Source organism: Bos taurus, chromosome 21 (genome assembly GCF_002263795.3).
Source record: "Bos taurus isolate L1 Dominette 01449 registration number 42190680 breed Hereford chromosome 21, ARS-UCD2.0, whole genome shotgun sequence".
Lineage (NCBI taxonomy): Eukaryota > Metazoa > Chordata > Mammalia > Artiodactyla > Bovidae > Bos > Bos taurus.
The window spans coordinates 40113296-40129689 of record NC_037348.1 but is presented as its reverse complement, the minus strand read 5'-3'; the positions used below and the strand labels follow the sequence as shown (position 1 = coordinate 40129689).

At 38.3% G+C, this 16394-nt stretch overlaps 1 protein-coding gene across 2 annotated transcripts in view; it reads left to right on the top strand.

The window, feature by feature from the left end:
- Window positions 1-15907, top strand: part of PRKD1 (protein kinase D1) — a 347146-nt gene extending 331239 nt beyond the window's left edge. For both annotated transcript variants that reach the window (XM_024982053.2, XM_024982052.2), the window contains 2 exons: window positions 14032-14117; window positions 14921-15907. In XM_024982053.2, the coding sequence (XP_024837821.1) occupies window positions 14032-14117; window positions 14921-15139 (305 nt within the window). In that variant the 3' untranslated portion in view covers window positions 15140-15907. The remainder of the gene's footprint in view (window positions 1-14031; window positions 14118-14920) is intronic.
- Window positions 15908-16394: the final 487 nt, after the last annotated feature.

Sequence of the window (16394 nt, the reverse complement as noted above, 5' to 3'; positions counted from 1 at the left end):
CACTTGCAATAAGAAATAGGGACCAAGGATATAGAGCTTAGAATCAGGAAATGGAAAAACTAGCTAATGGTCAGAAAAATAGGAATATTCACAAGTAGGCAAGGTAGGGGTTTACTAAAAATTTTGCCAAAGAACCTCCTTGATTATGGCTCATTTTAAACTACCTGTAATTGTCTAGTTCTGAGCCTATAGCAGACATATTTTAAGTTTGGCATGTCAAGAGGAGCTAGTTAATAATGAAGATTCCCAGACTGCACCCCCATAAACTGCCATCTTGCTCTGAGAATGAAAGAAGCCCATGAAACACACTTTCTAAAACACTGCTCAGATCTCCTAAAAGACATGATGGCTGACAGCGCTCTAAAAAATGTTTAGTAGGTTTCTAATGTTCAAATTTAGATAAATTAAAAGTTTCTCTCATTTGTAACATTTTTTGTATTCACGTCATTTTCTTTATCAGATATTTAATATCAGGATATATAATTTGTTCCAAATGTTGAATGTATTTCAACATAAACTTCCATGATAATAGTAAGAAAAATTAGTAAGGAAAAGCTTCTTGATAAGCTTCCACTGTCAAGACTAAAGGAGAAAAAACACCCCAGGAAATGCAAAAAGTTGTACAATAGTTATGTGTAATAAAGAAGAAACTAACTTGTGTCAAGATTTTGAGCAATGAAAGAAATATAAGGAAAGAGAATCCTTTTAATACTTGAAAATTTTCTTTTGAGTGGACATAGGTGTAGAAATTTGATGCTACAGAATGTAGGTTTATAGGTTATAGGCTATAGGGGACATGAGATGTAATCATATAATTCATAATTGTTATATATAAATTGTTCCACATATTGTTTATTAGTTTTAAATTTTAGAAAACCTTTAGACCATGCATGTCTAACTTCATGATACTTCTGTGATGTGAATGTGTGTGCTCAGTCACTTGTGTCTGAGTGTCTGACTCCTTGCTATCCCATGGACTATACAGTCCATGGAATTCTCCAGGCCAAAATACTGGAGTGGGTAGCCTTTCCCTTCTCCAGGGGATATTCCCAACTCAGGGATCAAACCTAGGTCTCTCACATTGCGGTCAGATTCTTTACCAGCTGAGCCACAAGGAAAGCCCAAGAATACTAGGGTAGCCTAGATCCCTTCGCCAGCAGATCTTCCCAACCCAGGAATCAAACCGGGGTCTGCTGCATTGCAGGAGGATTCTTTACCACCTGGGCTATCAGGCAAGTATGAAGGTCAAATGAATTCTCCTTTCTGCATTCCTTCAGCTGGTCAAGATCCTAACACATGCAATTTAAGTTATTCTGTTTTATAAATGACTTTATTATACAGCTTTGTTTACCCTTGAGTATATTCTCAGAATAAGAAGCGAGGTGACACTGGTAACCATGTGAAGTGGATTATATAGCTAATGAGGTGAGATATAATTTGCCTCAGTGCAAGTCATCTTACCAGGAGAATGATGACAAACCTGCAATGATAGGAAAGCCTCTGTTAGAGTAAAAATGCATTTCCATCATCAGATTGAATTGATGTGTTCAGTTAGAGACACACGGTAAATTTGAGGAAGGTTAGTAATAGACCATGACGATCACCAGATAAATTACTATTTTTTCCTTCTGAGTTTTGATATTCCTTTATATGCCATTAGGGAGGCAAGCAGGCAGTAATCAACACAGAGGCAACCTCGGAAATTGTCTCACAACGAGCTCACGACCCCTGCAGACAGGGATCATTTTCTGTGCTCGCAGGTGAAGCCTGAAGAAGCACCTATTCTCAACTCACCTGCTGTGTTGTCACTGCTCAGCTTCAGAGTCACATGGTTAGTTGGTGTAATCAAGAATTAAGATCAGACATAAAGCCTTGACATATGTGATAAGGAAGAAAAGAAAGGAAATGTCCTTGCATTAATCCTATAACTTGTCTTTAATTCAAAATTATCAACCTGTGATGGTGCGCCCGTGACACAGGTTTTTTCCACTGTGTGATCTGACAGTCTCAATGGTAATATTTCTTCTGCATCTTTCCCCTGATAAGCACAGCTATAGTTTATTCTTCCATTTGGTCTCAGTCCTCTGCTGACATTTATGTTCAGTCCAGAATATATGGCATCCCAAGGCATAGAATGGCTATAATAATATACCACTAAATTTATCCAAGCATCTAAATTTTATTTTAAAAGCATTTTTTTTTTTTTGCCATTCAGTGTGGTAAATTCAAATAAAATTGTTCACAAGTGTGTTTTTCCCCCAGAAATTGGAGATGAAAAATACAGCCAGTACAAACACAAAGCAAAGCTAAATAAAAGCCTAGCGCCATTACCACATGGTATGTTTTCAAAATCCAACAGCGTTCCAGAACGCTAAGCACTTAAGTTGGAAGTAGCACTTTGCCATGAAAAGGAACCAGCTGTAGGTCCCTCTTTCACTACATATTGTTCAAAACAAAAAATAACCCCATTGAAAATAAGCCTTGGGTAGATGAGACCGAGAAATCCAATGGTATGAGAAACAAAAGAAAGACAATTGTCATTTAAAAATTAAACTGTGTTTGTAACAGTTTATGAGGCTTGCAGATCCAGCAAGCCTGCTGAATATTAATGAATAGATTGATTTGTCAACATATTAGCACCACTGTCAGACGTAACAGCATGGAGGAGATGCGAGGGGACAAGGCAGCGAACTACTTAAAACTGCTTGACTGGGTACAACGAGCTTCTATCCTGATTGATCAACTAAAGTAAAGGATGTGGGTCAGGACTTCCACTGGGTGTTAACACTTTAAACAACCTCTATTAGATATTCTGGAATTACTTGTGTTTAATTTTCTTTAAAAACAGTCTGCTTTTTGTTCACTAATAAGAAACTTAAAAATTTTGAGCCAAAGGTATACAATGGCTTAAATAATATCTACTTAGTAGACTACATTTTTAAATATATGTATGTTTATATAATATAATTTTACATAGTGTATATATATATATATATATTATTTATAAACATATTTCAAATTCCAAATTAATATCTTAAAAGGTGTCTTACCAGGAAAGGAACCATTTGATAACAAATAAAATATAATTAATGAGGTTTTTCTCTAACAAATGATAATTTGTAGAGAGAAACTGACCTGAAGAAGTTTTAGCAAGAACATTGGCTTTATAAATGCTCAAAATTGACTGTTTATTATGATCCAAATTGAAATGTTTTCTATGTATCCCAATCATAAAAATAAAATGTCAGTTCTGAATGTATAATACATCCTGGTTGAATTGAAATGTGACATCTAAATATATGTGGAGGTATCAGGATATAGGAACAAGAAATGTTAAATCTTCTGTAAGTTTGCTTTCTTTCACCATAACAATAATATTTCAAAACATAGAATGTTAAAAATCTTACCTTAACCCTATACTCCACAGTACCAATACACTGAGCAGTTATCCAGAATACTCCTAAGTTGCTACAGTAATAGAAAATACACAGTTGTATGAGGAGCCCTACTTTTTTTTCAGTTTGAACCTAGCACAGTGAACAAAATGTCTCTGGGTTTTTATCCACTGGTAGAAACAAGCCCAGTCCTTTCTCTAAATAAAAGCTCTTCTCAGAGGTTTGAAAACAGCCATCGTGTCAGTCCAATCTTCTCTTCTCCTGGGCAGTCAGTTTTTCCTTGAACCACCTGTTTTACATCGGTCCAAACACTCTCCTCTTTGTGTTCTTTTTAAATCAAAACTCAAAACTGATCTGACTCAAGGTTTAATGAGCCTGAAGTAACATGAATTCACCATTCCTTTATTATAAAGAACTCATTTCTTTTAGCAGGGCTTAAAATAACACTTGATTTATGGATTAAATGTAGAATCATGTTGAGTTTACTGTGCCTTTAGAATTCTGGATTTTTTCTTGTAAATATTGATAAGCCACATTCTTCAATTCTGTACATAGCCTGGGTTGTTTTTAAATTTCTTTTGTGGGGTGCATGTGTGCTCAGTTATGTCTGACTCTTTGTGACCCCATGGACTGTAGCCCACCAGGCTTCTCTGTCCATGGGATTCTCCAGGTAAGAATACTGGGGTAGGTTGCCATTGCCTTCTCCAAAGAGTCTTGCTGACACAGAGATTAAACCTATGTCTCTGGCATCTCCTGCATTAGCAGGTTGATTCTTTACCACTAGCGCCACCTGGGAAGCCCTCTTTTGTGGGGGCAGGAAGCTAAATAGAGGACTCTGTTTCATTTGTCTCTGTTAAACTTTATCTTGACAATACATCTGTATATGTATATAGTTATTTTAGAACTTATTTGTGTAATCCAACTTATTTACTCTTCCTGTCGGCATCCTCTGAGTAGAAGCTATCCTAAAACCTTTCCGTTACCTTCAGTATGTCTTCATTCCAGAATTCTGAACAAGATGGGATTGAGGACAGATACTTTTGTCTATGTATATAGCCATCTATTCCAGGGCACTTTGGGCAATATTAAACTGTTAACTGGCTACTTTTAGTGTTATTCAAAACACTAGTGTTTTCGTTATTCAAAATGCGGTGTGAGGATCCACCTGGGACTCTTAGGTTCCAACCCAGACTTATCTAATCAGAATTTCAGTATAAGATCCCTGGATTGTTCATATGCATGTAAAAGTCCAGGAAGCACTGCTTCAGCACCGTCTTTCTCAGCCAGAAAGAAATGTGAAAAGTGTTAGTCGCTAAGTTGTGTCTGACTCTTCCGCAACCCCATAACTGTAGCCCGCCAGACTGCTTTGTCCACGGAATTCTCCAGGCAAGAATGCTGGAGTGGGCAGGCATCCCCTTCTTCATGGGATCTTCCTGACACAGGGATCGAGCCCAGGTCTTCTGCATTGCAGACAGATTCTTTACCATCTGAACCACGTATTAGAAACCTTAGCTGCCTGGTGAGAAACCTGTATGCAGATCAAGAAGCAACAGTTAGATTGAGACATGGAACAACAAACGGAAAGGAGTATGTCAAGGCTATATATTGTCATTCTGTTTATTTAACTCATATGCAGAGTACATCATGCAAAATGCTGGGCTGGATGAAGCTAAAACTGGAGTCAAAATTGCGGGGAGAAATATCAGTAACCTCAGAAATGCAGATGATACTACCCTTATGGCAGAAAGCAAAGAGGAACTAAAGAGCCTCTTGATGAGGGTGAAAGAAAAGAGTGAAAAAGCTGGCTTAAGACCCCAACATTCAGAAAACTAAGATCATAGCATTTGATCCCATCACTTCCTGGCAAATCAATGGAGAAGCAATGAAAACAGTGAGAGACTTTATTTTCTTGGGCTCCCAAATCACTGCAGATGGTGACTGCAGCCATGAAATTAAAAGAGGCTTGCTCTTTGGGAAAAAAGCTATGACAAACATAGACAACAAATTAAAAAGCAGAGATATCACTTTGCCAACAAAGGTCTATACAGTCACAGCTACGGTTGTTCCAGTGGTCATGTATGGATGTGAGAGTTGGACCATAAAGAAGGCTGAGTGCCGAAGAATCGATGCTTTTGAACTGTTGTGCTGGAGAACACTCTTGAGAGTTCCTTGGACAGCAAGGAGATCGAACCAGTCAATCTTAAAGGAAATCAACCCTGAATATCCACTGTAAGTACTGATGCTGAAGCTCCGATACTTTGTACAAGTGATGTGAAAATCTTGGTGCTGGGAAAGATTGAGGGCAAGAGAAGGGGGTGACAGAGGATGAGATGTTTGCATGGGATCATCAACTCAATGGACATGAGTTTGAACAAACTCCAGGAGATAGTGAAGGACAGGGAAGCCTGGCATGCTGCAGTCCATAGAGTCGCAAGAGTTGGATATGACTGAGCAACTGAATGAGGTTCTTCCAAAACTGCTGATACCTGGAAGTTGCTCCTCTGAAGATTTTTTAGTTTGCCTTTGACTTGAGTATCTGCATTTAAAAAAACACCCAAAAGCCAAAAATCTCTTTGAAGTGAAAATGAAAGAAAGAAAAAAAACCACCTAAAACTTCATTAGAATAATATAAGTATATTTTAATTGAGATTTTTAAATTTAGTATCAATTTGGTATCAGTTTGGGAGCTGCTGTATGCTGCATTTAAACAATTCATGATTTCCAGTATTGTTTTTCTAGTCTTCAGAAGGAAATTAAATTCAATGTGAAGCAAAGGAGTACCCAAGGATGGAGTAACCTTCTACAGAGGAGAGAACTGGGAAAGACCCGGCTTGAGTCTCTAAAGGCCTTGCACTTCATTGGATTGCAATAATTGACTCAGGAACGAGTGAGATGATGATTTCCAGCGGCCTTGTTTGCTGCTGGCAGCCTCTGGTTTCAGCCCCTGAGAGGAGAGTCCCAGTTAGTGTTGCTGGGCAACAGCTTGCTGGGTTGAGAGCTGGAATGTGAAGGGTTGCAAAACGATTTTTTAAATAAACACACAACTTACCATCAGCATGAAGCAAGCCAAAGGGAGAAGTACTGAGCCTACAGGATGACAGGCAGTGAAGCAGAATGGAAAGGGGGAAAGAAAACAAGGCGCTCAGTGGTGACCAATGATGACTCCAACACAGGAGTGATAGTTTTGATCTAGCTTCTAATTTGAAAAGCTGTACCTCACTAATCTGCAGCTGGACAGAAGACAGTATGGAAAAGCAATTCTTTAAACTGCCTTGTCTGTACAAAACAGGTCAGCCCCAGAGTTTCACAGATAATTTCTTTTGTGTCAAATAAACGCTGTAAAATAAACATGATCTGTATTGCAGATACTCTCAGCGTTGTTCTGATTTTCTGAAGGAAGCCACTGATCCTGTGATCCGTTTGTAGAGATGTGATGTCCTGCCATCCAGGAGTATTTTTAGCCAAAATATACAAACCATATGCACAGAATGCAGATATTAAAACTTAGAGCTGAGAAAATGCATATTTAAATTTCTAATTAATGTATTCAGTCTACCAAATGCTATTTAGCAAGCATTTTCCTAATACATTAAATGATGCGTTTTATTTTAAATATTTATGAAATTGTGCAAAAATGAATATACAATCTGGGCAAGCTTAAAGAAGCTAAAATCTAGTAGGGAAAATGGGGAGACAGGTAGGTACCAAAATGATAAAAGATGGGAAATGCTGGACTTCTGTGGCAGTCCTGGGCCCTGTGGCAGTCCTGGGCCCTTTCACCTCAGAGGGCAGTTCTGTTCAGACCTGGCCCTTTCACCTCAGAGGCCCAGGTTTCATCCCAGGTCAGGGACTAAAATCCCATAGGCCAAACAGCACATTCAAAAAAATTTTTTTTTTGCAAAATGTAAGGTGACTGAGAGGGGTGACCTGAGGGACCTATAATGTCTTAAAAAATATTCAGTTCCATTCTTTTTCTGGCCTGTTCTCCAAGTTTGGGAGTCCTTTCGGTTTAGCTGTAACACGTGCCACTGTGCCTTCTACGCACTCAGAGCCTGTTGTGACGATATACGTGGTATTTACTTTGAAATGGAGAATGACTGCAATATAGATTCCACAGTTTCAGAGATGATTCTGAATTTTGACACCTGAAGAAAATAGAATCCATACAATTAAGAGTCTGATGGAACATTTCTTTTCATATTAAGGTATGAAGCCCTTCAGCACCTGTGTACACCTTTTAATTTTATTCTTGTTCAGATACACTTGTACACCTGCCAGACAGGCTGCACAGAACTTCAGCTATCCCCACGTCTGCTCAAAGGCCATTCTGGTTAAAAAAAAAAAAAAGGAATGTTTGATAAATTTTTCAAATTATTTTACAGGACATTAGGAGAAAAATAACTGTGCTAGCCAAGAACTTGTTGTAGCAAAAAAGAAACATTAGGCACCATAAAACAGATTTTCTTTGCTTTTATTTTAATTTATGGGAAACATTAATATAAATCCATGGCTAGAGACATTTTAGAAAACACAAAATGCTATACTTTTGAGAGGAGATTCTTTAAAATAAAAATATGAACCATGCAGTTGTTTAAAATTTTCCTGTGAAAAAGGAAAAGACTTCTCACATTGTCCCAATGTCGCTATTTGAGGTGCTCAGAGAGCTTGCTTTTAAGACTATTTATTAGTAATATGGAAGGAAGAGATTGAGTTTAAGGGTGAATCAGAGAACAGAGCTCTCAGGATAAGAGTAGAAAGGCTAACTCTCAGAGTAAATGGGCAGGTACAATCGGAAAGTAATTCTACTACTGTCTGAAAAAGTTGATGACATATTTACTGCAAGAGAAGGAGGAACCAGCCACTGATAGGGAGGAGGGCCTCAAATTGATAAAATAAGGGAAAGATTGTTTAAAAGGAAAAAAATGTAACTCAAGAGAATGGAGGATTTTCCTGCACATATTTGGCCCCAGACACAACAACAGCTATTCCAAATTACATCTGCTTATTGCCCCGAACTGTGGAGAATCCAGCCCTGTGTAGCAATCAACTTTACCTCATGAAAAGCAGATACTTCAGTATGTGGTGGTGTGTGCGCTCAGTTGCATCTGACTCTGCAGCCCTATGGACTGTAGCCTGCCAGGCTCTCTGTCCATGGGATTCACCAGCAAGAAGACTGGAGTGGTTTGCCATTTCCTACTCGAGAGGTTCAAACTCACATCTCCATTTAGGAGGCAGATTCTTTACCACTGAGCCACCTGGGAAGCCCACTGGAATAGGTACTTTTTGCTGTATCTATGGAAGGAAGTAATAGGTATCAGGAATTTGAGACTTTCTCTGCTTCCCCAAATATCTCTTTATCATGGGGCTCTATATCTTCCTGGAGCTCCAGGAAACCTGGAGTTTTCTGCTTCCTTCTAACCTTCCGCCTTGGGTGCCAGTATCCTGTTCTGACATGCCAGCCTGTCAATTTTCCTTCTGACTTCCCATTCTGCTGCAGTCCTCTTTGTCACTTCTTATTTCCCACTGCCAAACCATGGTCCCTTCCTCCTTTGCTTTGTTTTTGAAAGAAGTTCTCAGAATGGCTCAATTTTGTATCTGTCTTTCCCATTGTCTCCTTTCTCCCACCCTGCACATCCTTCAGTTTCAGAGGCAAGTCCTATCAAATTCCCTCTGGATCAGAATTCCCAGTCTTGACTTGAGTTTTGGAACTGGAGTTGAGGTCCCATTTGGAATTATTTCCCTGATGTCGGCTCTTTTGGGGGACCGCCATAGCTTCTCCAGTTTTACTAGTCTTTTTACTCCATTACTATTGGCTTCCTTCTCCTCTTAGCTCAGATCTTCACATTTGAGGCTTACACTTAACAGTCCCTGCTGGGAGCTAGTACTTGGGGAGAGGGTGGGGGATAGTGGTGTCACAGAACACTCAGTAGCAACTGTAAACAATGATGTTCAGAGCAGGACATACTATATGTTGAAGAAGCTGACAGAGGTGTTCTTAGAGCCATTGTGGATAATTATATTAGTAAATCCTGAATAAATTGGGAGAGATACCAGGATACTTAGAACAGACCAGAGTTTTCTGAATTTCTAAAAGAGGGAAAGAATGGATTCTGTAATCATTCAGGAAGCAGCTTAATAGTTGTTCTTGTCTAAATCCTAGAATGAGTGATGAAAAGTTTGCAAACATTTAGAAAACTCTGGTATTAAGAAGGAAATGACTAAAAACCAGTACTAGTCAATATTAGTATACTTAGAATCTATTACCTTAGAATAATTACATTCTTTTTAAATAGTATTGACAGATTAATAGAGTGAGTAATACCAAGGACTGATGTTTCTTAACTATAAGAAAGCATTCGGAAAAAAATCTACCATGGTAGCCTTTAGAGAAGACAATTGCATATGGACTGAATGAGAGGAAGGAAAACATTGGGAGGAAACATTACTCATTTATCAGTGTGTTCAGATAATTTATAGGCATGGCAGTTGTGAGTTTAATCTGTCATAGAGTCATCAAGTTCTGTGTTTAAGCTTTATCCTGAAAAAAGATTCTTAGTAATTTGATTAATACGTAGCAGACAGGCTTATTCAGTTTGGAAATGGTAGAAAGGTAGAGGATTAGTCCTTTCAATGGCAGAGGATCACATCACATTCAGAATAGTCTTTGAAAGCCAAAATGTTGAACTAAAGTCAGAAAGATTAAGATTAGAGAGATAGATCTGTCTATATCTGCACATTTGTGTACACAGGAGTGTGGTAGAAACATAACTAAGAAGAATTTAATGTTTATTGTTGGAAAATTTTTTAATTTAATTAGATTTTTACATAATCATCAGTTAATAATGACGAGTTAATGGTATGACGTGGATGCGGCATGCCACAGTATTTAAGAGCATGGGTTTGGAATCCGTTCCCCTGGGTTTCATCTTCAGCTGTTACCTGGAAACTGTCTGACCAAATTTTGTGACCTTTTGAAGTTCCAGTTTTTCCTTTTATATAAAATTGAGGTAAAATAATAACTACTTCTATATGCTTGTTATGAGGACTACCTAAGACTATGAATGTGAAATTTTTTAAAAAAGGAAAAATTTCATCCTAAGCCTTATGAATAATACCTGTGTGTTCATATCAAGTTGGCAGCTAATTGTGAGAAAAATTCTGGCCTATTGTGAACAAGAACAGCTGGTAGACATACAAGTTAGGGTGCACAGAGAAACTGGGGAGGCTGAAGGGCAGCAGAAAGAACTGCCGAGAGCAAGGGTAAAGTGAATCACAGTCCCCAGGACTTGAAGAGCTGTCACGTGGGATAGTCAAGTTCTCCATTGCATCTAAAACATAAGTAGGATTAATGTGGGTAAGTTGTAAAAATGACAACTTTGGGCACAACATAGGAGAAAATAATTCTTGTCACTAGTATCATGAAATATTATTGACATGTGAAATAGTTGGGACCACTGGAGTTAGTCGCTAGGACTCTAACTAGTTACATTTCAGAAATGCTGAAGAAAGCACTTTTTCTTTGAGGAGGGTATTAATAAAGGTCAAAGATTGAGAATGGTGCATTTTGTCATTTTGTGTATATGCATATTTTGCCTTTGGAATTGCCTTTGCACTTGGGAGCTTTTCAGAGCTTTATCATTAACTTTTTTATTGCCAGTGTCATTGCCAACAGTAATCCCTTAAGGAAGATTTGGTGAATAAACGGATAAGCAAATGACATATACATGTGATGGATGTAGTCAATAAAGAGAATATGTTTAAAACACACACACATACACACACGCACACACACTTTAGAGTCTTTTTAAAAAATGAGCTCAGTGAAAGTATTTTGGACGGTGCATTTAATGTTGGGTTATGTGAAACTTGATTAATGAAAAGGAAAGGATTTAGGAGTTCCAGAAATAGTGGCCAGTGGAATGGAGCTCTCAAACACTGGTGATGGGCCTATTTTCTCAGCAACATCAAGTTCCCAATATTTAACTAATGTCCAACATTTAATAGTTATTTCTGCTGCCAAGAGCCACAAAATGTATTTGTAAATGCACAGACAGACACACGTGTATAGACACACACATCCTGTCTAATTCTCTCCTGTGTCCTAAAGTCTATTCTCTTGGAGGTGCTTGTCACTGGCTTGCTGTGCAAATTCAGGTCAGCTGGGTACTGCGGCTGTAGTCGGACTTGTGATTACATGCTTCACTCAGCAGAGCAATTTTTTCATCTTCATATATTTCATTCCCTTCACACACGTCGAGTTTCTCCTCTGGCAGTACTTCCCTCCCCATTAGGCAGTGTGGTTCACTGTTGGGGCCCATTTGGGCACAAACCAGACTTTTTGTCAAGTTACTGTACTCCTACCTTCCTAATTACAGAATTCAAAGCAGAAGGAGTGAATTAATAACATGTCCTTATCCCCTGTGGTGTCCAGGGTGGTGTAATGTTGCGACATGCTTGCCGGAGCACACGCACTCTCCTTTCTCCCCTTATTCTCCATTTTTTGCTGTGTGACTTCACAGCAGCCAGAATGGAAGGTGTACTTTACTCACCAGTGAGTAAATCATGTGAATGGATGTTTTAAAGCCCAGGCCCGATACACAGTTCACTGAGAGAACTATACTTTCAAAAGCTCTCTGAGAACACATGCTTGGAATTTGAAATTGTACTAAATACTGTGTTTCCTAAGGTATCCTAGCTAAGGCAAGGGTGTAAGGGCATAGACAGCATTTAAATGTGTGTTGTTACATTTACTTTCTCCAGTGAAAAAATTCTTAGCAGTTTCATTCTGCAGTCCTTCCATGCAAGCAAATACTTTGAATATTAGTATCAAGAGCTACAATTCTGGATTACCAAAAGCCTGTAGGAATCATTTCTCTTTGCCAGATAACAGAATTCTGATTCATTCTGATAGAATAAAGTTACTTTTATTTTACAGGGACTTCTGTAAATGAAGTGTTTTCAGATCCATTCAGAGTGAGTGATGTAGACCAAGCAATTGGGTCAGAGCGCCCTCATTCAGGACTTGGTACTTGAGCAAGTTGGGGAGTGAATTTGCATCTTTGTCAGATACCTATTTAAGGTATTTGGTAGGAAGATCCATCTCTTAAGAAACTTAATGACCAGGATACATTAAGGGAGGGAATGTATTCTTTGGCAAAATGTGAATGTTTCCATTAGTTTGGCAGATTTCACTAAATTCTTTTGGGGAGGAAAATGCTAGTGGAAAGAAAGAAATGGGAAGTTATTATCGGAGTGAATGGGAAGCATAAGCTAATGAACTTAATAAAGAGTGAACTGTTAATGTCAGGACCAGCCCAACAATGAACCGCCCCAAGGGAGCGGTGCCATAGCAGAATAAAGAAAAAGAAGAGTCAGAAATAAACTGGGGATCAGGGGGCTGATGCCATTCGCAGGCAAAAGCCCAGATCCTAATCCTTGCATGCCTTTATTGTTAACTTCTGCTTTCTTATTCGTGCTCTAGAGGTATCTGTTCTTTACCATCTCAGATCAGGGATAAAGATATACAATGCACAGTCCTCAACGTCAAACCTTGAGGCCTTTCATGACTTTGTTTAGCCCTTCAGCTAGTGACGCCCTTTCTCAGCAAACTCCCTCAAGGCTCTGGTTAGGGGAACAGTCACTAATGGTTTTCCGTCAGTCACATCAGTACTCAAGATCTTGTTTTCAAGGTGTCTTTCCAGGATGTACTTTTTACTGCTCCCAGCCCTTTGCCTGGGAGTGATGAGAAAGTTACTTTTATAGTTCAAAGAGGCCCTGTTAATCATAGTACAGGCCTGTGCATTGCATATTCCCTATAGTTAGTGGTATAGGCTGAAAATATAGTTTTTGGAAAGGCGATTGACACATGATACTCTAGGTAAAATGCTCTGTAGACTAGATAACTAGAAGAATCACCTTTTTCCTAAATTACACTGTGTTAAAGTCCCCATCAGAGGCTGAGTACAAGGCTGGATGGTTTGTGATTGTAACTTCTTGGAAGAATTGCTGTTAGGTTGCTTCCCTGTCTTCCCTGTGAAACCATGAAGGCTGATAAAATTGTAATTCAGTGGTTAATTTTAAAAGCAAATAGAAAGAGACAAGTGTTTCACCACCGTATCATTGGGTTTTTAAGTTGATCATGAGTCATGTCTATGTTGTGCTTATTTTCTTCCTTTTAAATGCGATGTGCAGATATCTGTCACTTAATTCAAACACTATAAAGCCAATTATGTGTATTCAAACTTTAAACACATTTTATAAAAAAATTAGTAAATGCTGTCTCTTGAATATTAGTTATATCCTGCCATTAGTGCAACACCTTTAAATGATATATATTTAAACAAAATTCCAACTTCAGAAAAGTGTATTTAAAACTAAACCAAAAGAATTCACATCATACTCACAAAGACTCATACGCCTTCCTCTACAGTTATTTTCAGATTCATTTTTTTAGGATCCAAAATAAAGTTAAGGCCAAGGTTTTAGAATTCTCAAGAGGATTTTTCTTCAGGTTCTAGTGTCTGTTATCACTGTGTTGCATTTAACTGTGTGAAGGAGCAGATGTGAAATAAACTATAAATAAATTATGCATATGTTTCAGATATATCATCTATTTTTACCAATAATTTTTTTTCAGCCATTGATCTTATCAATAATTTGCTGCAAGTGAAAATGAGAAAGCGCTATAGTGTGGATAAGACCTTGAGTCACCCTTGGCTACAGGTAAAAATTAATCATTGGATATTTTCTCAGTTGAATAAGCTTCTAAATATTTAAAGATCTGGATACTATGTGTTAAAAAATCTTGTATTATATTTTTGAAGTATAATTATATCAGTGTGTTTGCCAAAATTCATGCAACTTCTTAGGATTTAATAGTTTCTAACTGTATCGGGAAAAATTGAATAAAAGATAAACACATCACACACACACACCACAGCACACACACCCCAAAAACAAAAAACAAGAAGGAAGGGTCATAACATAACTTCAAGAACCAGATTTCAGAAGCATCTGTATGTGTAATCCTGATAAATATCCAAGTAGATGCCCATCTGGTCATGCACTGTACTCGTTTGGGAGCTGCATATTTAAATCCTAGTTAATACTTGTAAAACAAATTTATAGTAGATATAAAGCATATGCATCTGTTTGTTCTCTTTAATTTTTTAAAATATTTTCACATTGAAAATTAAAGTTTAGAAAAACAACCCTCTGAAATACTGAAGGATTATTTGTGGGCTTTGAATTCTAAAGAACACCAACATTCTACATTGCTTAACTGCAAATATCAACTGCACACCTTCTGATGCATGATATCCTATAAACAATATGCATTTGCAAAGTTTAGGCAAATAAGGTGGCTTCGGTGCTGATGCTCTTACTTCATGGTGCCTGTGGAAAGGCACAGCACGGTTGGAGTGGAAGAGAAGAGGGTAACATGTATGTTGTGGGAACTGGTAAGAAAGAATGCTTTAATGAGTTACAGTCGTATCTGGGGTAACACTTTGCAATGTCTTCCTCAGGATTATCAGACCTGGTTAGATTTACGAGAGCTGGAATGCAAAATCGGGGAGCGCTACATCACCCATGAGAGCGATGACTCAAGGTGGGAGCAGTTTGCAGGCGAGCAGGGGCTGCAGTACCCCACACACCTTATCGACCCAAGCGCGGGCCACAGTGACAGTCCTGAGGCCGAAGAAACAGAAATGAAAGCCCTCAGTGAGCGTGTCAGCATCCTCTGAGTTCCATCCCCTATAATCTGTCAAAACACTGTGGAATTAATAAATACATACGGTCAGGTTTAACATTTGCCTTGCAGAACTGCCATTATTTTCTGTCAGATGAGAACAAAGCTGTTAAACTGTTAGCACTGTTGATGTATCTGAGTTGCCAAGACAAATCAACAGAAGCATTTGTATTTTGTGTGACCAACTGTGTTGTATTAACAAAAGTTCCCTGAAACACTAAACTTGTTATTGTGAAGGATTCATGTTATATTTAATGCATTAAACCTGTCTCCACTGTGCCTTTGCAAATTGGTGTTTTTCTTACTGGAGCCTCAATTTGGTAAGAGTCTACAGAACCTGCCCATGAAATAGTTCTGTGCGTCCCATTGTTGTCACTATAAGCAAACTCTTGAAGAGTAGATTATTACCAGTGTTCTATGAACAACTCCAAAACTCACGTGGAAAAAATGAGTGATGGAGGCTGGGGGGATCAGGGGATGAATATGCAATCCTAAGACGCAAGTACATGGAAAAGTTTTACTGTATATTTTAAAATCCTTTGCCTGCCTGGTGTGCCTCAGTATATTTAAACTCAAGTAAATGGGCCTACATGTGCCTACTACTCTAAAGCCCAAATGCCTTAGAAATGTAACTGCCATTTATAGAACAGGTGTATGTCCCCCTTTCTTACAATACCCTGCTGTATTTTAGGAAATCAGCAGCTAAGCAACCTTTTGCCTTTGTGTATTTTTCAACAATAACAAATAAATATTCTTGTGAAAATCTGTGTCCATCTGACTGAATTATTTTCATGTGTGATTGACGCTAGTGTTTTCAGGCCAAATAGGAGTCACGGTTATCTTATGGCCTACAACATAGCTTTATCCACTCTGCAGCCACAAAAGTATGATTCCAAAGGTACTGAAACCTTTCTGTCTTGCATGTCATCTAGTTTCCTATAGAAAAGTGAAAAATTACCAAAACCAAACAGTATACTTGGAGACATAAGAGTATTACAGACAGCAATCTTGGTGTAACTTCCTGATTGATTAGAAAAATGGCTCTAATTTCTTTTTAAACAGGTAGGTTTGGAGGTGAACTGCAGTAGCACATCAACACTGGAAAATTCCTCACGTGAGAGCCAACTTAAGTAATGTTCTATAGCCTGGGGAAAATAAAACTAGTATTGGGCTTTAACAGGCTTCAAGTGTGTAAAGTCAATACTTGTGGACTGTTTTTCTTTGTAGCAGGATGACAGTGAATTAGCATG